General features: G+C 43.0%; 1 protein-coding gene across 3 annotated transcripts in view; it reads right to left on the bottom strand.

The window, feature by feature from the left end:
* Positions 1 to 332: 332 nt before the first annotated feature.
* The window catches only part of arhgef39 (Rho guanine nucleotide exchange factor (GEF) 39), an 83,430-nt gene continuing 60,744 nt past the window's right edge, over positions 333 to 23,018 (bottom strand). For 2 of the 3 annotated variants that reach the window (XM_059987610.1, XM_059987611.1), the window contains exons 10-13: positions 20,674 to 20,762; positions 7,196 to 7,328; positions 6,543 to 6,631; positions 333 to 3,472 (exon numbers count right to left, since the gene is read on the bottom strand). In XM_059987610.1, the coding sequence (XP_059843593.1) occupies positions 3,298 to 3,472; positions 6,543 to 6,631; positions 7,196 to 7,328; positions 20,674 to 20,762 (486 nt within the window). In that variant the 3' untranslated portion in view covers positions 333 to 3,297. The remainder of the gene's footprint in view (positions 3,473 to 6,542; positions 6,632 to 7,195; positions 7,329 to 20,673; positions 20,763 to 23,018) is intronic. The other variant, XM_059987612.1, reaches the window with a different exon arrangement.

Genomic DNA, 23,018 nt, shown 5'->3' with positions numbered 1-23,018 from the left:
AATATTCAGCCTCCGCACCCAGGTGGGGAGCAGGCAGAAGGCTCCAAAGAGTCACTATCCCCCAGTTGAAGAACTTCTTTCTCATCTCCGTCCTGAATGGCTGACCGTTTATTCTGAGATTGAGAGCCCAGGTCTTTGGGACAACAACCAAGGGAAACCTACTTCTGCACCTACCCCGTTCAGCCCTTTCTTACATTATGTGAACACATCTTGTTCTTCTAAATTCAAGATTATGGGGCCAGTCTGCTTAAACTCTCTTCACACAGTAAATTCAGCTTGGTGAAACTTTGCTGCACACTTTATATTACAAGTTAATCAGTCCTTAGGTGGGGAGACCAGATTTGCAAACTGTTTCAGTTGCAGCCTCACCAGGGGTAAAATAGCTCCACAATTGTACTGAAATCATAAAATCATATTGCAATAAAGATTGACACACTGTTTGCCTCCCCACCAAATCATGCTGTGCATTAATGGTAACTCAACAGGTTATTACAAGGCCAGTAACATCTTTCAATTGTTCATCATTTGAGTTTGATGCAACTTTTTAAAAAAGTAATTCATATTAGTAAATAAAATAACCTGGGTTGTTTTTGGTTATCAAATCTTGGAGATATGCAACACAGAATTAAGCTTCACCTCAAGTCTGCACTGAACATCGATCAACCATCTTACACTAAGCCTGGATTTGTCCAATTTTATTATTCCACCCCTATTCTCTTCGATGCCCCCCCCCCCCCCCCAGACTCAACCACTGATCTACACACTAGGGGCAATTTATCCAAAGTGAACATTTTTAAGATGTGGGGAGAAACCGGGGCCAACCCACGTAGTCACAGGGAGAACACACTCGGAGAGCTCCCAAGGTCGGGATTTAACCGAGGTCTCTAGTGAAAGTAATTAAGAATCTCATGGAGAAAAAAAATGAGCAGCAAGGAGGTTCTTTTGCAGATTTCTTCCTTATTGACAGTTTGCACATAAACTCAAGCTTGCTTTGCCAACCCGCTCCATCCCACTACTTCCGTCTCTTGCTTAGGAACATTGCCCTTTCTCCAAGCAGCCTGACCTTAACCAGAAATCTACTGTGTTGGAGGCTGCAAACATTAATCCATACCCTCTTCATGGTGTGGCATTCACCCTCACTTCGTGACACAACACATCTGACAACCATTTTAGCAATCAGTTTTGATTATACCGCAAGACAGACAGAAGATTTGAATGCATTTCAAAGATATTTATGAGCAAGGTTTAGTAATAATATAAATAGCTTGACACAAAATTTGCATGTAACTTCATTCCTCTTAAACAGTATCAGTAAAATTTCATCTTCACAATTGTCATAGAAACTGAGGTATCATTGGAAGCAGCTCTGCGATCTTTATTGTAAACCAATTTCTGCAACTTAATGCTAGCTCTGACTGTTATTTTTCAGCAAAATTTTATTTAAAAATTGATTCCTCAACATTTTTTAGAAAAGTGCGAGTTGAGTGAACAGGCCTCAAAGGAGCCATGGATCTTCTTAAAAATAACATGTCTGGACAGCTGACAGTTTTAACAGAGGTTATATTTTCGTTTTAAGTGATGGGGGAAGGGGGATTATCAAAAACTTCAAACCCTTTTAAATAACAGTGCAGCCAAAATTGGCCAATATCTACCAAAACCACTCAACAAGATGACTGAAGATTTTTTCCCTTCATGTTCCTTGCAAACAAAAATCATATTAGAATCACATTTCTTTAAACAAATAATGTGCTTTGAATTAAATAGAGGTAATTTTGTAGAACATCAAATTTTCTTTAATTTTCTCCCCACTGCAATTCCTTAAAGTACAGAAGCCCAAAATTTGTCATTTTATTTTAAGTGGTACTCACAATGAAAGATTAAACTCATATGTTGCTGAGAAGCATCTCTCAGCTTAATGATCATAAAATATCTGAAAAAAATTTCTTATTCATTAGTCTGTATCACAAATTAATAGCTATTTTAGTAATGATCAAGTAAGGAACATAAAACAATTAACGCTAATATAATCAGTAGTGATCTATAATTGAGGACACATCATTAAAGCATTAATTAAAACTTGTTCCTTGTTTGAGGCGGATCTGTCCTGGCTTGCAATGTGAGCATTCCATGATCATTAAATAGTATTTTCTACGGCACAAGTATCATACCCACTTGATCAAAATTGCTGTTGCCTGCTTTTTTTATTAGGTTCTAAACCGATCACTTGCATAGGTATATGTCTGGCAATTCAATGCCAATTTAAGTGGCTTTCAGTCAGGGGATATTTCTCTTTGGTGTGTCATGAGCACAAGTCAGGACATTTAGATGTTCACAAAGCATCAAACCTCTGTTATTCAAAGTTGGATTACTGCCAGTGTGTGTTAACAATTTCTCAGCCATTCACAATGGCTGCTTACCAAGAGTTCAAAAGGTGGGGGCAATTGAGGGTTAACATCGCAAGTATCGGTGCCATCTTTTAGCTGAAATCTCAGTTTCAAATTCCAATGCACAGCGCAATTCTAAACCGCTTCAAAAGTCCTTCAATTCATGCCAACCACTCATGACCTCTCTTCGTGGCAATGCGTCACCATTCATAATGTCCTTTACATGGATATCAAATTGCGCCTGTAATTGTGCTAATCCAGATCAACATCCAGCCTTCTGCTAACATGCAATGGCTCAGATTGTTTATACCAAAAAAACTTCCGTGTTTTTATTCAGAATGCATCCACTAATATAGCAGTGGTATGAAGAACAGTTATTTCTCAATCCCCAGGTCCAGGATATTCAAGCAACAGTATGGAAGCATAGAACTGAACTGCTTATGGTTGAAAGTTAAACCTGCTAGGATTTAAAATAGAGCAGTTAGCTAACATTAACTGCAAGCTTGACTCTTTCACTCCAAGCACAAGCTGTCTTGCAGAACCACTGGCACTTTATAGAATACAGCAGGAATCAGACAGTGAATCATATAAGGAAAGTACTTGGGTTTGTAAATTGCAAGGGTAACATCCTCTGCCAGTTTGGTCAGGTACAAATCAACAGTTTCAGTTTTGATTCAAGGTACATTACAAGCCTTCTTCAAACATTGTATGTTCCAGCTCATCTTCTTTGTACAGAATAGAGTCCAGCCCTTTACGACGCATGGAAACTTTACAGAATGATACAACTGGTTCCTGGAGGCTTTTCATTGGAGATAGTCTCATCGAACCTGGAAAAATCAACAGTTTCTTCTAAATAAATATGCCAGTAGCAGGGGAGCAACACAGTGTTCTAAAACATAAGGCAACGCAAGGCTTAGTCACAATCGATAAACTTGTCACATTTTTTATTCAGCTGTCCTTTATGGAACACAGTCTTTGCCTGAGAACCACTTTGGGTCAAACACTCCAGACTGACCAGCTCTGATGTAGAAAAAGGCCTTCCGTTACCATCCACATCCCACTTCCAGTGAGGATTCCAAACCTGGCTCCTGCAAGAGTTACAGAATAAAGTACAGGACTTGCACATCACTTTTACAAACAGAAATACTTCGTTTTGTAAAACTACACTGGTTGTGCATTGAAATCCACATCACTCCTTACAGCACTCTCTGTAGTGTCCTTTACAATTGCTGACCATACAGCTATTGATAACATTGATTAAAAAGTACACAGCTGACAGGGCTGGTAGCAGAGTCAGTACAGGGATGGACAGAGGACAGATGGACTTCGTGTAAGCAGAACAGATTTGTTTAGTTAATTGTTTAATTACTAGTTTAATTAGTTTGGCACAACATCATGGGCCAAAGGGCCTGTCCTTGTGCTGTACTACTTTATGTTTAGAAGCTTGAAAGATATAACACACACAAAAAGCTGGAAGAACCCAGTAGGTCAGGCAGTATTGATGCGGAGGAATGAACAGTCGACATTTCGTGCTGACCCTCTTCATCAGGACTGGAAAAGAAGGACAAAGGTGGCAGAATAAGAAGATGGGGGGGGGGGGGAGGAGGAGTGCAAAATGGCTGGTGATAGACGAAACCAGGTAAGGGGAAGGTGGGTGGGTGAAGGGGAAATGAAGTGAGAAGCTGGGAAGTCAGAGGTGAAAATGTAAAGGGCTGAAGAAGCAGGAATCTTGGAAAAAGGTTGACAAATGGCTCTGATTCTTTTCACCCAATTCCTTTCCCTCTTGGACACAATGTCTTTTGCTCTGCTCATTCTCAGGTAGACAGCATTAATTACCAATCCTTATTCTTAAGGTTGTGTGTGATGGAGGCACTCCAGGCATTAGGTTTAGGAATTCTTCGATTTTCAACCAATGAATTATAAATTATGTTTCCACTTCTTCGTCTCCCAGTGTGACGGAACTTGTGGGTTCAAGAGGCACGGTGAGATAACCTTGGCAGTAGGTAGTAGGTGGATAAATTAATCAGTGAGTTCAAGAACTTGGGCACCTATACTGTGGTGAAATAAATTAGCGTAGCTCGGCTGGTGGACCAACACATTTTATAGCACCTAGGGACTCTTGACCTTTCTTATGTCATAGACCGATACCATTAAGCAAGGGACCCCAGGCTGGGAGCCCCTGAAGGAGAAAGTCTGTGCATTGTCTGAGGCTACGTCCACACTACACCGGATAAATCCATAACCGAAGCTTTTTCTCTTCGTTTTTAGTCCGCACTAAAACAGCGTTTTCGTCCCCTGAAAAGGGAGATTTTCAGAAACGTTCTCCAGAGTGTGTAATTTTGAAAACGGCGGATTGGCCAGAGTAGTGTGGCTGGGGTAACCTGAGAAATCTAAAATCGCTGTCATGACGTGCCAGAACAGATGGTGATGGCAGCGCGCCATTTCATTGTTTTCTTGAACACAACCTAACAATTTCAGAACAGACGGCAATGAGACTGAAGTCAGAAGAGTTAGAAATGTACTCACCAAATACTTTGACCATAACTTACTGAATAAATAAGTATACTCACTTTGCCCTGTTTTCTGTCCTTGCTCGTATGAAGGTGGTTTATCTATTACCTGGGAATAATGGTGCATAGTTCCCTGAAGGTGGAATCTCATGTGGATAGGGTGGTGAAGAAAGCTTTTGGTATGCTGGCCTTTATAAATCAGAGCATTGAGTATAGGAGTTGGCATGTAATGTTAAAATTGTACAAGGCATTGGTAAGGACAAATTTGGAGTATTGTGTACAGTTCTGGTCACCGAATTATAGTGTACAATGTCCTGTGTATGTTACTCAAAATGGCTTCTTTGGTTTGTTACGAGCAGGAATGCTTCTTTGTCGGGTAAGTGTTTCTCTCGCCGTTGTTTCGCTTTAGAATGGCTGATATGGTAATTGTATTCATTTGTTAATCAATGGGGAATGTTATTGTGTCTTGTGATGCTGGGAACTTGGGGGAGGGGTTTTCGTGCGTTTTTGGTGTGAGGGAGAGGCCGAGGAAGGTGGACGTGTGCTGGACTGCTCGTAAGACCACCGGGGTGGTCCTAGGTGCGACGGCGTGGCGGTCGGATGGGTCGTGCTGTAATTGTTATATGGTTATTTATGCAAGTACTTCTCTGACAATAGATGTGTAACAGCCTAATGTAACATTGTATGAAAATACAAGATAATACTGCTGCAGACATGTTTTATACATTTAACAAGGGGCTTTATTAATGCAACAGAGTTAGATTTTCAATGTTCATCGTTAGCCGGGTCATACTGTCTGTAAACTCCCTGTTGGTTGCCTCACCGCCAGCACTATCTGTGTGGACTTGGCAAAGTGAAGCCTCCATACGCTCCAGTATTAGTTTTTCTTCACTTTTAAGTCCACCTGCGTGACAGTCAGCAGTTGTCCGTCATTTAAGTTTTTCTAGTCTGTAACTGAACAAATGCGCACCAAGTCTTTCACGGCAACACCAAACACCTCGCTTGTTTTTGGTAGATGTGTCCTGCACATGCGCAGTAGGAGGAGATTCACCGAAATATCCGTTTTAATGTGGACGGAGATATTTTTTAAAACGCCTAGTGTGGACGCCTATTGTTCTTACATGAACCAGCGTTTTTAAAATTATCTGGTCTAGTGTGCACATAGCCTGATTTAACAAACCTTGTTCTACCAGCTTTAAATACAAGGCAAATTCAGATGTGTGTACTTTGGAGCCACCTTATGGAGATATCAGCAAAGTACAGGATAACTTTGAAAAGTTTAAAATCCAATATAACCTTTTGACAAAACTATGTTGTTCTAAGTTTTAAAAAAAAGCTAGGATACACATCTGATCCAGGATCTACAGAACAGCCTTGGAGTTCAAATCAGTGCAAAGACACAAAACATGAGGGAGTGGTATAGATCACCTCACAAACACACAAGATTGTGCAGGTGCTGGAAATTTCAGAGCCACACACACACAAAATACTGGAGGATCTTAGCAAGACAGGCAGCTTCTGTGGAGGGGAATAAGTAGTCGACATTTCGGGCCAAGACCTTTCACCAAGACCGGAAAGGAAGAGGTAAGAAGCCAGAATAAGTAGGAGGCAGGAGCAAAAGGAGTAGAAGCTGACAGGTGAAGCTCACCTCACAGTGGGATTTGGCATCAGCTTAATTCGTTTTACTTCCATTTGGTCATTCTTGGTATGACTTGGATCCTTACACGGTTGATCACTCTGTCAGAAAATTGGAACAAGGAAGAAGAATCAAGTTAATGCACTGATTCTAATACCACAACATTTAGAAGAATACAGAGGAATCATTGAAATCTATTGAATCTTGAAAGGCCTAGATAGAGTGGACATGGAGTGGATGATTCCAATACTGAAGAAATATAGGACCAGAGGGCACAGGTTCAGAATAGAATGACGTTTTGTTAGAACAGTAAGAGTTTCTTCAGGTAGAGAGTGGTGAATCTGTGGAATTCATTGCCGCAGATGGCCATGGAGGCCAAGTCATTGGATATATTTGAAGCAGAGGTGGATAGGTTCTTGATTAGTAAGGACATCAGAGGTTATGGGGAAAAGACAGAAGAATGGGGCTGAGAGGGATAATGAATCTGCTATGATGGAATGGCAGAGCAGACTCAATGGGCTGAATGTCCCAATTCTGTTCCAATGTCTTCTGGTCTAACATCCAGATTGTTTAATCATTTGCACACACCCTCCATAACTAAGCCAGCTCTTGGAAGTGGGGACCCAGCTACTGGGTCTCCTTCATCTCCAGGAATGAATCCTTACCAAATATCTCTTGCTGCCTGCTTTCGGGGTAGGTGAGGCAACATTCATCTGTGCCGGGCTTTCAGCTGACCGCAGCGGTCTTCTCGCTAGGTTGTCCTTCCTCTGGATGACAGTGGACCGGGATTGTAACTGCCTGTGACAGTATGCAATTAAAACAAAAACTTTATTTAGCAATCAGTTGCATTTCTCCTGTATTGCACACACTGTACTCCCAGAAGTGGGCAGCATGGTAGAGTGGTGACTAGCAAAGTTGAAAGTTTAAAGAAAATTTTATTATCTAAGTACATACATGTTACCATATACAACCATGAGGTTCATTTTCCTGTGAGCATACTCATCAAATTTTTAGGTTAGTAACTATAACAAGACAACAAACCGTGCAAATGCAAATATAGATAAATAGTAATAAATTACAAGAGCATGAGATCATTGGTCGTGGGAACATCTCAATGGATGGGCAAGTGAGTGTAGTAATCCTGTTTTATTCAAGAGCCTGATGGTTGAGGGTTACTGACTGTTCTTGAACCAGGTAGTTTGAGTCCTGAGGTTCTTGTACCTTCTACCTGATGGCAGCAGCGAGAAGAGAGCATGACCTGGGTGGTGGTGATGTTCTCTGATGATGGATGCTGCTTTCCGAAAACAATGTTTCATATGGATGTGCTTTGCCCCTGATGTACTGGACCGAACCCACTACCTGTTATAGGATTTTTCATTCAAAGGCATTGGTGTTTCCATACCAGACCATGATGCAGCCAGTCAATGTGTCTCCCCACTATGTCTACAGAAGTTTGTGAAAGTTTTAGATGTCATACTAAATCTCCGCTGACAGAATAGTAACTCCCAGGAATTTAAAGTTGCTAAGCCTCTCCACCTCTGATCCTCCAATGAGGACTGGCTCAAGGACCTCTAGTTTCCCTCTGCTGAAATCTAAAATTAGTTTCTTAATCTTGCTGACATTGAGTGAGAGGTTGCTGCTATGACGCCATACTGCCAGATTTTCAATTTCCCTCCTGCATGCGGATTCATTACCACCTTTGATTCAGCCCTCAATAGTGGTATCGTCAGCAAACTTGAATATGGCATTGGAGCTGTGCTTAGCCACACAATCATAGGTATAAAGCAAGTAGAGCAGAGGGCTAGGCAACAGCTCTGTGGTGCACCTCTATCGATGAAGATCTTGGAGGAGGTTTTTTGCTAATCCAAACTGACAGTGGTCTGCAATTGAGGTAATTCAGGATCAAATTGTAAAAGGAGGTATTGAGGCCAAGGTCTTGGAGCTTATTGATTAGATTTGAGGAGATGGTGGTATTGAATACTGAGCTGTAGTCGATAAAGAGCATCCCAGCATATGCATCTTTGCTGTCCAGATGTTCCAGGGTTATCTGAAGGGCCGAATGTGATGCCATCTGCCGTGGACCTGTTGCTCCTGTAGACAAACTGGAGCGTTGGAGCAGCTACAAGTCACCTGTCAGCAAGAGGTGATATGCTTCATCACCAACCTCTCAAAACATTTCATAAATGTGAATGTAAGTGCAACAAGACGGTAGTCATTGTGGCAGGTCACCACGCTCTTCTTGGGCACTGGTACGATTGAAGCCTACTTGAAGCAGGTGAATACCACACACTGCCGGAATGAGAGGTTGAAGATCTCAGTGAACACAGCCAGCTGCAAGATCGGGCTTCAATTCCTGCCGTAAGAAGTTTGCACCTCCCAGTGACGGCTTGGTTTTCTCTGGGTGCACCTGTTTCCTCCCGTTTTCCAACAACGTCCAGTTAAGATGGAAAGTAGGAACAAACTGAGAAGAAAACGATGCTAAATTGTTTTATTATTGGACTGTACGGTAGCATAGCTGTTTGTGTAACACTATTACAGCACCAGCGACCTGGGTTCATTTCTATCACTGTGTGTAAGAAGTTCGTACATTTTCCCTGTGACAACATGGGTTTCCACCAGTGCTGTTTCCTTCCACATTCCAGGTAGGGTTAGTGATCTGTGGGCATGCTACATTGGCACTGGAATTGTGAAACCACTTGCGGGCTACTCGATACAATCCTCGCTGCTTTGATTTGGCGTAAACAATGCATTGCACTGTATGTTTCCATGTACATGTGACAAATAAAGCCAACCTTTTTACTCTTTCTCAGCCAAGGGAAGTGGCTGAGGATGCGCCCAGGACAGGCTCCCACCGTAACCGGCCCAGGCATTGCCCTCACAATATTCATTTTCGTTCTGATGATCAAAGCTCAGCCCAACTCCCAAAAAGTGTCAGCTGCCTCAGCTGGACTCCAGAGACAACAGCGATTACCATGCAACAGGGGCAGTCTCAAAGTCTTCTGGGGAGATAACAACTTCCCTACCCACTAGTGTAAAATCCTGACCAGTGACGATACAGAATAGAGAGAAGCAGCACTCAGTCTGGCACGCGCACAGGTGCTATTGTGACCGTCTGCTTGGCTCAAAGTCATGATGCCACAAATAAAACACTAAAGCTGCGTTTTTTATTGCTAAGACTATTAAAAAACAATTTACTTACAACATCTAGTACAGACTTCAAGGGCACAGCACCACTGGACCAGAAATCCAGAGAAACAAACTTAAATAGCAAAGCAGGAGACTGAACACTTTACTTCAGTTTGCACATGAAATAAGCTGCAGCCAGTTTAAAACTAAAGAAGTCAGGTTGCCACTAAATACTAACAAAACCCATTGCTAAGTTATTTCATGTTATTTCAGCTTCATTGGTAACTCCATTTACACATCAATGCACCTGGCTCTTAATCGTCGTCTGGAATGACCATCCAAGTTACTGCATTATACAAAATCACCATACAGCAATAACAACAGGCATCCCAGCACCAAACTCCAGAGCCTGGAGTCAATGCCTCCCTCTGCAACTGGATCAAGTTCAAGTTTAACTGTCTTTGCATCACGCATGAATGCCTGTGAGTACAGCCAAATGAAACACTGTTAGGCCAGGGCCAAGGACAGTCACACACAGCACAAAGCACATACAAGGTATCAGTGAAGTGTAATCATGCACAAAAAATATATAGACCAAGTGTGATGGGGGTCCAGAAATTACCCTAGTTTGTGATGGGGGTCCAGAGTTGACCCTATGAACTGTGCTGCTCTTAAGGGAGAGAGGGAGGCGTCCAACGCAATGAGAGAGAGAGACAGAGACTGCTCGAAAGATTAATGTTATGGCTTCCCTACAAGCTTGTTTACCTTTCCACAACACCTTTTTAGCTTTCTTTAAGCCCACAGGGTCTGGTCTTTCTAGAAATCCCTCAACATCCATTGCTGCTGCTTTTCCACACAACCAAATCAAATAAGGTATTTTCCCTAATCAATTCAAACAAGCCCCACACAATTAGTTCAAATCCCAGACGCAGATGCCAATTTGTGTCATGTACCCCGTGACGGGTTAAAGAGCCAGCAGAAATGGAAGACACATTACGTGATTAGCAATGATATAAGTGTGCATAAGTGTGGAAACAGGAACAAAACTAGGCTCTTTCAAACCTAGGGGTGGATGGATATAGGCTTACGATGATGAAGAGAGTTCAGTTCAGTTTGAGGTAGTTAGTTGAGTAACATTGGGGAGGGAGAGGGAGGGGGAGGGGGAGAGAGAGATGAGCTGATGCTGTCGATCTTCCCGTTGTCATCCGAAATCCTGTTGAAGTCATCGACTGTGACCATAGCATATGCCACTGTTCTTCAGTTATGGAATTATCACCCAGGCAATGGTGGACACACAAATAATTCCCCACCAGTCACACCTTTTCAGACTGTGAGAGCCATTGATCGATTTCCCCAAATCGATCCTCCAAAAGCCCTACCTTCCTGTGGGTACAACAAAGCTCGCCCAGTGTCCAAAACAGTGTGTCTCTTGTGTATCAGCGGACCTGGTATTTATCCCCACATGTTGGACACCAGCTGTCCATCAACCTGCGCCGCCCTCCCCTCTCTGTAAGAGTTTTACAAGCAGGCAAGTGTCCTTGTGGAAAGGTAAAGAAGCTTGTAGAGAAACCATAACATCAATCTTTTGAGCAGTCTCTGTGTCTCTCTCTCTTCTCATTGCGTTGGATGCCTCCCTCTCTCTCTTAATAGCAGCACAGTTCATAGGGTCAACTCTGGACCCCATCACAAACTAAGTTCATTTCTGGACCCGTCACACCAAGGCCGAGACGATGAATAGTGCAGCAGTCCGCAGTTAGACACAAAACAGCTTGCCTTTGGCCCTGGGGGGGCAGCACCAACTCCAGCACGGACGCCACACCACACCGGCTCTGCTGGAGTGCCCCGACTCTGCCGCTGCTCTCCTGCATGGCTGCATGCTTGCCTTCCCAACCAACAGACTGCAATCAGTAATGTCAAGCAGCAACACCTCCACCACCATAATTCTAAACACCGATGCTCCACAACGCTACATCAACTGCCTTCCGCATCAACTGCTGTTCAGGTCGGGTGGGTTGACGGCTTCAGGTTCCGAGGAATGAACCTCACCAATAGCCTGCCCTGATGCCACAGCCAAGAACACTCACCAACACCTCTCCTTTCTCATGAGGCTAAAGAAACCTGCCATATCCCTGTCGGCCTTTACAACTTTATCAAAGCCTCATAGAAAGCATTCTACACAAATGCATGATGGCTTGGAATGGAAACAACTCTGCACGTGACCACGAGAAACTGCAGAGTTGTGGGCACAGCACAGCACATCGTGGAAACCAGCCTCCCCTCCATACTTATTGCTGCCTCAGTAAAGCAGCCGACATAATCAGAGACCCCACCCACCTCAGACATCCTCTCTCTCCCCTCTCCCATCAGGCAGAAGACACAAAAGCCCAAAAGCATATAATACCAGGGTCGATCCCGCTGTTAACAGACTCGTGAAACAACTCTTGATCCCACATGATCTTGAACTTTATTGTTTACCTGCATTGCACTTTCTCTACAGTTTTACACTTCATTCTGCATTGCTTTTGATTTAGCTTGCTCACCTCAGAGCAGTGTAGTGATCTCATCTACATGAACAGTATGCAAGACGAGCTTTTCACTGTATCTCCGTAAATGTGACAATAATAAATCCACAACAAAGTAGAGATGGACAAGATATGTCCATATGCTAAACCAAGTAAAAAGTGGACACACAGGAAGACTACAGATGATGGAATCTGGAATAGCAAACAGTCTGCTGGAAGAACTTAGCAGGTTCGGCAGAATATGTATGAGGAAAAGAAACATCGACATTTCCGGCAGAAACCTGATTCAAGCAATCCTAATGCAGAGTTTCGTATCGAAATGTTGACAATCAACCATGACCTCACTGAGTGATGGAACAGCTCTGGGGAGACAAATGGTCTATTCCTGCTTCTGTTTTCTATCATCTAATGATGATGCATCTTTGTTAATAATGTTGGCAGTTCTATATTGGATTCTTTCCTCCATTCAATAGGGTAGTCTCAGTTCCCACTTTATTAACCTGCACGTTAATACAAATACTTAAATAGTCAATTATTGCCAGCAGCACAATGTATGAAAGCATGCAGACATGGTCAAGAGGTTCAGTGGTTGTTCAGACCAAATATCAGAATCGGGAAGAAATGTGATCTAAGTGATTCTAACCATGGAATGATTGTTGGTACCAGGCAGGCTGGTTTGAGTATCTCAGACTGCTGATCTCCTGGGATTTTCATTCAGTACATTCCCTAGAGTTTCCAGAGAATAGTATTAAAATAAAAAAAATCCAGTGAGCAGCAGTTCTGTCACCTTGTTAATGTGAGAGGTGAAAGGAGAATGGCCTGACTGCTTCAAGTTGACAGGGAGGTGACAGTAACTCGAATAACTATGCATTGTAGCAGTGATATGCAGAAGAGCATCTCTGAATGCACATGTTGAACTTGAAGTGGATGGGATACAGCAGCGGCTACAGCAGCAGCTGACCATTAACATACTCCGATACTCTGGATATACACCGGAGTGCACGTTGATGGTCTTCTGCTACTGAATATCCTTCCCCAAATAAAAACAAAATGCAGGTAGCAGCCCGACCTGCTGAGCATTTCAAGCACTTTAGGTTTTCAGCACTCACGGATTTTGTTTTAAATCTTTCCTTGACAAGTTTTTAAATGTTTAACCCCATTATGAAAAAGGAAGAGAAAAAAAAAACACAAATAAGAGCATCTTCTCAGCTGATAAAGTAAATGAGTTGGAATTAGAGAAGCACTCTGTGCTCTGCTGTGTAAGTGGTCTGACGGATAGCACCAAAACGAGGTCATAGCCAGCTGGAAATGGCTCATCCCTCATTTTATTACCCACATAAATTGGAATTGGTCTACTATTTGTCACATGTACAAAAGTACAATGAAAACCTTGTCTTGTATACTGCTCATACAGATCAGATCATTACGCAGTGCATTGAGGCAGAACAAGGTAAAACAGTGAAAGTGTGGGATAAAATGTAAACGCTATGGAGAAAGTGCAGTGCAGGTAATCAATAAGGTGCAAGATCATAATGAGGTAGATCAGTCTTTCTCAATCTTTTTTGCCCTGAGGGAACCCTTGAAATAATTTTCAGGACCCAGGGAGCCCCAGCATAACAATTAGTTTATCTGCAGCTCATGCACAGTACATTAACATGATCAGTAGTTTGTAGATATAATAATCCAAAAATAATTGTCAATGTTTTTTTTGGGAAGACAATGAATTTTTAGCCAACTTTTCTTGAAAAAAAATCTTAGCTTACCTTTGTAGAAATTACTCGCTCTTCCTCTTTTAAAAATTTTAAAAACTCATAAGGCAAACATAATAAATTTCACAATTTCACAAATCTCAAACTTGAGATAAGCACACATGAATTTCAGCCTCAACTGAAATGAGACTATTTCTATCCTTGCTCTTGATGCTTGTTAAACAAGAAAAGGCTTGCTCACACATGTAAGAAGTTGAAAACTAGAGCAAAATGTCCATTGCTTTCTTATGAATAAGAGGATACTCTTCATTCACAGAAATCCAGAACCTGTCCAGGGGCAGGTCAGTAAATCTCATCCTGAGTGCATGATCAGACTAGCTCACGAAGTTCTTCCTCTTCTCTCACAGTCAAGCTCTCAGGCTGAGCAGGAGATTCAGAGAAAGTTTCCCTTACCCAGTCATACACTCGTGTTGAAAGAGGTGAAAATGCTGTTCCAATTATCCTCTGAAGTTCTTCCAGGTGGCTTTCAATAAGACTCCAGTCTTTCTGATTTCTTTCCTCACACTCAAGCCCAAGCAGCAGAGGAAACATTTCAAGATTTCCTTTTGCAGCATGTTTTTTTTCTAAAGGTCCGGTTTTCTTTTAAACTCCAAGAATCTTATCACTTGAAGCTAAAACATTGTCTCCAGGGCCTTGCAGAGACTTATTAAACTGGTTCGTAGAATGAAAACTGTTTGTTAAGTAGGCTAGTTTCTGCAGCCATTCTTCATCTTCAAAGCACTTAGTAAAATCTGCCCAAGTATTTTCTGAAAGTACTCCTGCAATTCACCTTTCAACTCAGACACCTTGTTGAGAACTCTTCCCCTGTTAAGCCACCAGATTTCTGTATGTAGCAGGGGATTGGTGTGCTCTTTGTCCAGTACCAGATTTTAAAACATTCTCGAGCAAACTGGTGTTAGAGCTACTAAATAATTTGCTTCCTGAAGCTTTTTACTGACTGTGGCTTTATTTTCAAAAGCGTTAATCATTATTAAGATTCCAACAGTCGTATAAAATAATCAGCATTTTTATATGCCATATGGCTGTGATTTGTCGTTAACTGTCTTTTAAACTTTGCTGGAGCAATCTGTAGGTTGTTTGCCACAGACTAGGCACAATGGAACAGGACAACTTGGATCACTGGTCCATGTAAAACCCACTGGTGAGTAGTTTTCACTGTAAAGACAAGGTACTGGCTGATTACTTTAGTCCCGCCCACTGCTTTTGTCTCCAGGACCCAGAAGAGGCTGGTGAGCTTCTTCTGGGGCAACAGGAGGCACTGGTCTCTGCTGCAGTCCTGAGTCCTCCAGTCATGAAGAGCAGTCAGTCATTGGCAGCTCTCTGCCTCAGGACCCTGCAGAGATACCTGTACAGTGACCACCCTCTAAGATGGCATGTGCGGAAGACGCACTCTCTCCGCCGCAGACACTGCCTGCAGGAGGGAACGGGACTTCCAACGGACTGCATCAGCCACATCGCTTTGAGGGAACTGCCTTGGTTTATCCGAGAGCTGTGAGGGTACGGATTCTAGTCTCATCCAGACAAGGTGCTCCTGCGCCGGTGGGGGACGGTGCTCTAACTGCGAGAGGGCTTGAGGAAGAGGAGACATTCCAGCTGCACCACCACTTGATGGGCCAGAAGAGCTCGGAGCCAGACCCTGGGAGAGGGTCCCACGTAACGTGAGCCGTCTTGCAGGGATGCCCACCGTGATGCTCCAAAGCATTTCTTGTACAGGCTGCTCTTGCACACATTTCACTTCCTTGCCTTCGTCTGCTGACCAGACTCGCTTTGGCAGTCTGTTTTGCCATCTTGCAGCAGAGGAAGTCCCCAATGGAAATTTCTTTATGCAGACATCCTTCCCCTGTATATTGGTGTAGCATAGGGCAGGTTCACTGACACCCCATCCACCTGTCCATTCCGTGGCCGGGAGTCAGTGAACCACGCTGATATGGCGTGTGAAAGGTTGCAGCCCCTGTTTGAGTATCTGAAGGGGCAGATGATCAGGTTCCGGTGGCACTTCCTTATATCCAGGCACCCAGTATGGAAGGCGGGGGGCTGGGTTCGTGAGGAGAATCTCCTGGTGGACTTGCTCCCGGGCTTGGCCAAAAGACCTCAGCGACAGAAAGTTGAGGGCTCTGCCAGGGCTGACTTCCTGGCCCAGTTCCAAGGTTATGTTCATGTCTGGCTGTCCTTGCAGAGGGAGCATGCCATCTCAATAGGTACAGTGGGGATTTCCAGGAGCAGTGGGCCCCCAGGGAAGACCGTTTCATATTCAGTAATCATATTTTAATTTAAATTTATTCACTGCTTTGTAAAGAGTGGAAGTTTGTACTTTGTGCATTTGTCGTGTAAAGAAACTTCTATTTACTAGTGCAGTGAAATGACACATAAGATTGTAATTCTTCATCATTAACCTTATCAGAATCATCCATAGGCCTCAGCCTAGAATCCTCCTCTTTTATCTCCCACCTCCTCTTCAAAAATCGTCATACTAGACTGTCTTTAGAATGAAAATTTCTCTCCAATTTTCTACTACACAGGTCGAGTTTGTAGGCTCCCATAAGTCAGTCGGTGGAGAAGTTGGGGGAGGTAATTCGGGAGGGAGAAGCTGACGTCACAGCCCAAGTTGGGTGAGCCCATTCAATGCTCAGAAAACGCACTCATGGACTTCATGGTCGTCCTCCGCTCCGTGCAATACCACGCTCACCAATTATCAACCGCCTCCCCATCTCACGTTAAAAACCGAGAATGCACTCAACCAAATAAACACGGTCCTACTGCGCACTGCCATACTGGGCTGAGATTGCGAATGGGGCTTTTTGGCCACTGCCCACCACTGCGAGTGTTCGCATCGTGTAAAGTTCAAACAATTATGTTCTTTTTTAAATCACGATCTTCCGCGGAACCCCTAGCAACCTCTCATGGAACCCCACTGAGAAACCCTGAAGTAGATTATGAGGTCAAGAGTCCAACTTATTGTAGTTCACAACAGTCTTAAGACTCCACACGCAAGTTTCACAATGAATTTCCTTGGAGATGGGAGGGAAATGTGGAGCCTGTGTCCAGGTGGTGAGATGACAGAATAGCCTTTGGAAGATTTGGATGAGAGATGATACCAAGATGTCAGATTCTCTAGTCACAGTCATAAGCACTACTGTGCTTACACTACTGGAATAGTCCAGCTTGTAGAACCACATTCTGAGAATCTGACTGCACTCACCTTGGCCGGCATTATAGGGGAGCGTCTCAACGTGATGGGAAGCAAGCAAGCATCCTTCAGGAGGGCCAGGCCAGCTCCTGCAATGCTCAGTAGGACACTCCCCATCAGAATGATCCTGAGTATTCAACCAAACCAGAATGAAATTCCCGAAGCTGGCTAACAGCACAAGCGAAACCAACACAAAAATTCTGGAGGAACTTAGCAGGTCAAATGACAGGGAGGTAGGTGGGTGGGGTTGCAGGAAGGTGAAGTGAGGAGCTAGGAGGTGGGCAGTCTAAGAGGTAAAGAGCTGAAGGAAGAAAGAATCTGATAAGAGAGCAGAGTGGACATGGGAGAAAGAGGAGGAGAAGGGCAGGTGAGGAAGTGAGAAGGGATAAGAGGAGAATGGAAAAAGGGAGAAAGAGGAAAGGGTGCTACTGTTTGTTAGGAGCTAATAGTAGCAAGTTAGGAGCTGCTGTTGGGAACGCCAACACAAGTTTATGATATAATTGCAATACCAAAAGCAAGCCTCCATGAGCTTGGCGGAGGAGACAACATAGATAGGAGCAGTGGTCGTTGGGGGTGGGGGCTGGAATTCCTGAAGGCAGGCTTGCATGCTCCACCACACACAGCGACATTCTGCTGCACTCCACCTTAGATATGGGGAAGAGGGGACAGGATTAACTGGGGTTGGGGGTGGGGGGGAGGCTGTGAAGATGATAACGAGGATAGGGGTGGCAGTCTCAAAGGGTTGAGTGGTGGCCAGATGCTCAGGAGACAGTCTGGGAGTAGGTGACATGGACACCACTGGCAATTGGGGCGGGAGCAATGACCGAGTATGGAATAGTGATGAAAACATTTGCCCGAAGGAAGATGGATGCCGCTGACTCTGGTAACGAGCCCTCTCAAATTTTCTGCTTCATTGTTCGCATAAGCTCCAAAAAGAAATGTCACAGTTTACCACAAGTCCTATGGCCTCTCTACCGCAGCTGGCTGGACATGCTCACAACACCCTGGGTCTGCAGCATTTTGACCGACCTGCTTGAGGCCTCAAACGCCCCTAGCCTAACGAGAATGATGCCGTCTGGAGCTTAGCTACCAGGAAGGTCATCCATGGCAGTAAGGTCAAGGGAGGTTCCAGACAAAGAGTAATCCCATCAAGACTTCATCCGTGGAGCTGGCAGGAGATGACGACACATCACAATGGCAGTGAAGGCGGAGGAAGGCTGCAGCAGTGACGACCCCCAGTCCTCTTGTGTTTTGTGTCACTGGACTCTGACCTCAATCTGTCAAGGACATGTGGTGGCTGCCCATGCATCAACCTCCCCACGTTAAACACGGTCATGCATAGGTGTTCTCCATTAACCCCATGGGAGAACATCATAATTCCAGTGATCACACTACTGCTACTCTACAATTAGTAGGCAATGTTTAAGGCCAACACACGCTTCAGATTGTACCTCACCTTTATGAATGCACCACATAGCTACTGCGCTACACCTTTGATAAAGTGGTAGATGTCTCAGCAGTGGACACACTGATCATGCTCAGAGCCCTGCCACCAAACACAGTCTTGCACTTTTCACAAAACGAAGTATGCCATTGCCTCACTGTTCCAGAGACTCGTGTTTAATCCTGACCTCCAGTGCTGTCCATGCGGAGTCTGCACGTTCTCCTTGTGACTGTGTGGGTACCCCCCCCCCCCCCCGCAACATCCCAGTGATGAACTGCTTTGTAAATTGATTGCCTATTATTTCCTGAGGAACTCAGCAGGTCAGGCAGCACCTATGGAGAAGAGTACAGTCGGCGTTTCGGACCAAGACTCTTCATCAGAAGTAATCTACTTTTTCCAATTTTGCCAATCTCCCATCTGAAATATTAACTCTTCCCTTTAATACTTCCCTTCATACAGATCCTGTCTGACCTCCGGAGCATTGGTCTCCAGGATTAAGGAAGGACATCCTGGCTGTAGAGGAAGTGCAGCGTAGATTCACGAGGTTAATTCCTGGGATGTCTGGACTGTCTTACGCAGAGAGGTTAGAGAGACTGGGCTTGTACACACTGGAATTAAGGAGATTGAGAGGGGATCTGATTGAAACATATAAGATTATTAAGGGATTGGACAAGATAGAGGCAGGAAATATGTTCCAGATGCTGGGAGAGTCCAGTACCAGAGGGCATGGTTTGAGAATAAGGGGTAGGTCATTTAGGACAGAGTTAAGGAAAAACTTCTTCTCCCAGAAAGTTGTGGGGGTCTGGAATGCACTGCCTCGGAAGGTAGTGGAGGCCAATTCTCTGGATGCTTTCAAGAAGGAGCTAGATAGGTATCTTATGGATAGGGGAATCAAGAGATATGGGGACAAGGCAGGAACCGGGTATTGATAGTAATTGATCAGTCATGATCTCAAAATGACGGTGCAGGCTTGAAGGGCCGAATGGTCTACTTCTGCACCTATTGTCTATTGTCTATTCCCAGCATTTTGTGCCTTTCTTTCTGGTTTTCAGAATCTTCAGTTTATTTTTATTTTTGCCCTGCAAATGAGCAATTCCAGGATATCACATGACTTACAGAATTCAGTAAAAAAAATCCTAAATCAGTCCTTAAAAGAATCCCAAAATAATTTCCCCCTCAGCAGTTGTAATCCTTCATCTGGTACCAAGCATGTAAAATTGGCAAAAATTCTGCAGTAACAACTTCTTCTACAATCCTGTTAAAAGCATTACATTTTCTGCCTTTTCTGTGTGAAGGGCAGTAATTTGAATTAGATAACAAGAAGCCAGCAATTATTTAAGATGTTAATGATATTGATCCCAAATTAAGCAATTTACCTTTGACCATTTGTACACTGCAGAATAAAAAGTACAAGTTTAAAACTCTAGGGATTGCACACATTCCTGTCAGTGAGCAGGGCAGTACTAAAATAAAACACTAATTGTTCTGGGTTTTTAAACAAAACTTTCAAGGACTTGATAACTATGGCTAACAGATGCTTTGACAATATCATCTATAACAAGGCAAGTAAAGGGAAACTTTTAACAAGATGCTGTCGCTCTTGCAGGCAGTCTGGTGCTCTGCACCCCACAGTGTGCATTTTATAGCAGGCTTCTTTCAGGTGGAAGGGTTATGCAGGCTTGCAACACATTCTACTTAGGGTTCAAACTGTGACCCTGCCGGCACTGATACAGCAGGGGTGACCTCAGTAATGACCAGTGCGCAGCCACCACGAAGCTGGTCAGTGCCAACTGATTAAACTTTTAACAGCATCCCCTGTGCGATAAAGGGCAAAACGACAACTTTCCCCCATCGCCAAGGTGTCTGTATAATAAACTAATTAGTAAACCACACAGTCTGTGGAGCTTCTAATGAGCACTATCGGTTGATTTCTGTAATAATAACCCACGTCTGGCCCCTTTTGGGATTCAATTAAGGAAAAGACTGTCATACACTTGCTCTGGCTGATCAATGAATCCATTCCGACCTTTTGTCAGGAGTTCCTCCCAAGGTCAGCGGCTGAAGCAAGGACAGCCAGCTTGGCAAAGAGACCTACCCAATGGCAGCAGACAGGCACCGGTACCAGTTGTTGATGTCTTCTTGGTCATTCGACATTACAAGGACCTTTTCCTCAGGAAAGGTTAGCTGGAAGACAGATTTATAAAAGGAGACCTCACTAGGTTTCACTCAGCATTTCCGCTGAACTTCTAAACAGAAAGCCACTAAAATTATGTTGATAGTAAAGTTCAAGCTTTTCCAATTTACTCTATCTATAGATCACGCATCATGAAATATTCAAAACCATTTAAAAAAGCAATAGTACGTTATCAATAACTATCATTGACAAGTTCAACTCGCACCAAAGATTAGTGCCTTCAAATAAAATCAAACACCCTGCCAAAGACAACAGTATTTCTTTGTTACAAAAATATGAAGTTAGCCTTATGAGGAGGGTGTAAGTGCACAAAGATTACGGACTTCAATCACACCGCTGACAAATGGCTGGAATTCTTGCCCACGTTCCCCTGCTGAATTGTGTCAGGTTAACTCCAAGTAAATGATCATCTAAATATATCTTGCAGTAAAATATACTCATACCATAGAATTCAAAAAGAATAAAGATTTCAAATATGCTGTCATCAATTGTATTATCTAATTATGAAGTTCATTGAACAGGCCAAGTGAAACTGTTGATAATGTTAGTTCCTCGCCTTCTGGGAATACTTAAGATTTATGCACAAATAGATCCACCGTCTGTGGAAACACAGTAATTAAGAATTTGTCAAGGAAATTTGACTCTCTGGGGCAGAAATTACATTGTAACACAAGAACAGCAGTGCACCAGCATTTGTACTGGGCATAATTCAGGTTGATTATTTATACATCAAAAGCAGCCCGCAGTAGCTGCAATATAATGTGAAAGCGTGAACACATTATGGACTGCGGAGTCTACTGAATTCTCTTTCAAATCTGCATGCGAAAGTGAAAGATATTTTCATGAATCATTTCATTTTGCATATAAATTGGGGCGCAGATTGAGCCTCTGAATTTAATGCTGTCAAATTTAATTTCTCTTTAATTCTTCAAGTTAAGATGTGAGTGGCTCATGTTGCCGACTGCAATTTTCTGTGCTTACAGGTAGCAGGCAGATTGATAAACTGACTTAGCGAGAGAGAGAAAGAAAAAAATGAACAATGATATTACTGCATTATTATCCTAAAAGAAATTTTCTTTGCAGGATAATGGGATGATGAAATGGCAGTAGAGTTATTAGGGAAAGCCAAATACTTAAATAAAGAGCTTGACAGAATTGGCAGAGGCAGACTTGAACATATAACCCGCTCTGAACATTTAAATATCCCAGTAAGTGAAAAACTGAAATTGAATGTTTTTTTTCCCCTTTGCAAAAAAGGGAAACATTTAAGTCAATAACATTATCCATTTCATCTGTATCTCAAGGCCATCCATGTTTTTCATTTTAATCTGTTAAAACTACCTGGTAATTACTTTTAATAATGAAATGGCTGAAAATGAAATTGCCTTTGATATATACATGCAAAATGATTAGATTTAATTAACACCCAGATCTTACTGATTTTTATATTTATTAATACATGACACTTTTTGTAATGGAAGAAGTGCAGGTGTTGTTTAACGTGTCATGGGTCAAATATTTTGAAGGACAATTGTATTCAGCTCTACAAGAACAAACAAGAGGATAAGACCAAGACACTTCACCCGTCAAGCTTGCCCACCTCTCAATATTATTATTGTTGCTCTGCCCAGTATCTGAACCCTTCCTTTGTGCCAGATCCCCATAGTCCTTAATTCCCTCATCTTTCACAGGGTGATCTGTCGGTAGGCTGATTACGTCTCTACAAACCTCTAGAGTGAAGAGTTCCAGAGATTCACTATTTTGTGCCAAAAGAGATTCCAAGACACTCAATATTAAACGATGCCCCCTTTATTACTAAGTCCTTTCTCTGAGACTCTCCATTTAGTAGAAACATCTTGACAACAACCTTGTCCACATCCCCTTATGCACCTTAATAAATTTACCCCTCATTCTTCTACACTCGAAAGAATATTGGCCCAATTTTTTCAAACCTTTCATGATAGGACAACCTTTTCAACAAAGGAATCAGTCAGGAGAGTCCCTTCTGGACTGCCAGTAATACTAGTATAATTTTGAATAAGAGGACCAAAACAGAACACAATTTCAATTAAATAGCTATTGGGGAGATTCAGAGCCAAGTGATATTGACGTGGCTTGCAAGATAATAACATGAACAGATTTGATTCAACTTATGGCAGAGGTGACTGACAAAATGAGAACAAATAGTTATGGTTTTTTACTGAATCCAGGTCACCCCATTTTTACCGCACTCCCTGCAGCTGAAC

This window comes from Hypanus sabinus, chromosome 13 (genome assembly GCF_030144855.1).
Source record: "Hypanus sabinus isolate sHypSab1 chromosome 13, sHypSab1.hap1, whole genome shotgun sequence".
In the NCBI taxonomy this organism is placed as follows: domain Eukaryota; kingdom Metazoa; phylum Chordata; class Chondrichthyes; order Myliobatiformes; family Dasyatidae; genus Hypanus; species Hypanus sabinus.
Note: the sequence above shows the minus strand (reverse complement) of the source record. Positions and strands in the feature narration are given on the sequence as shown.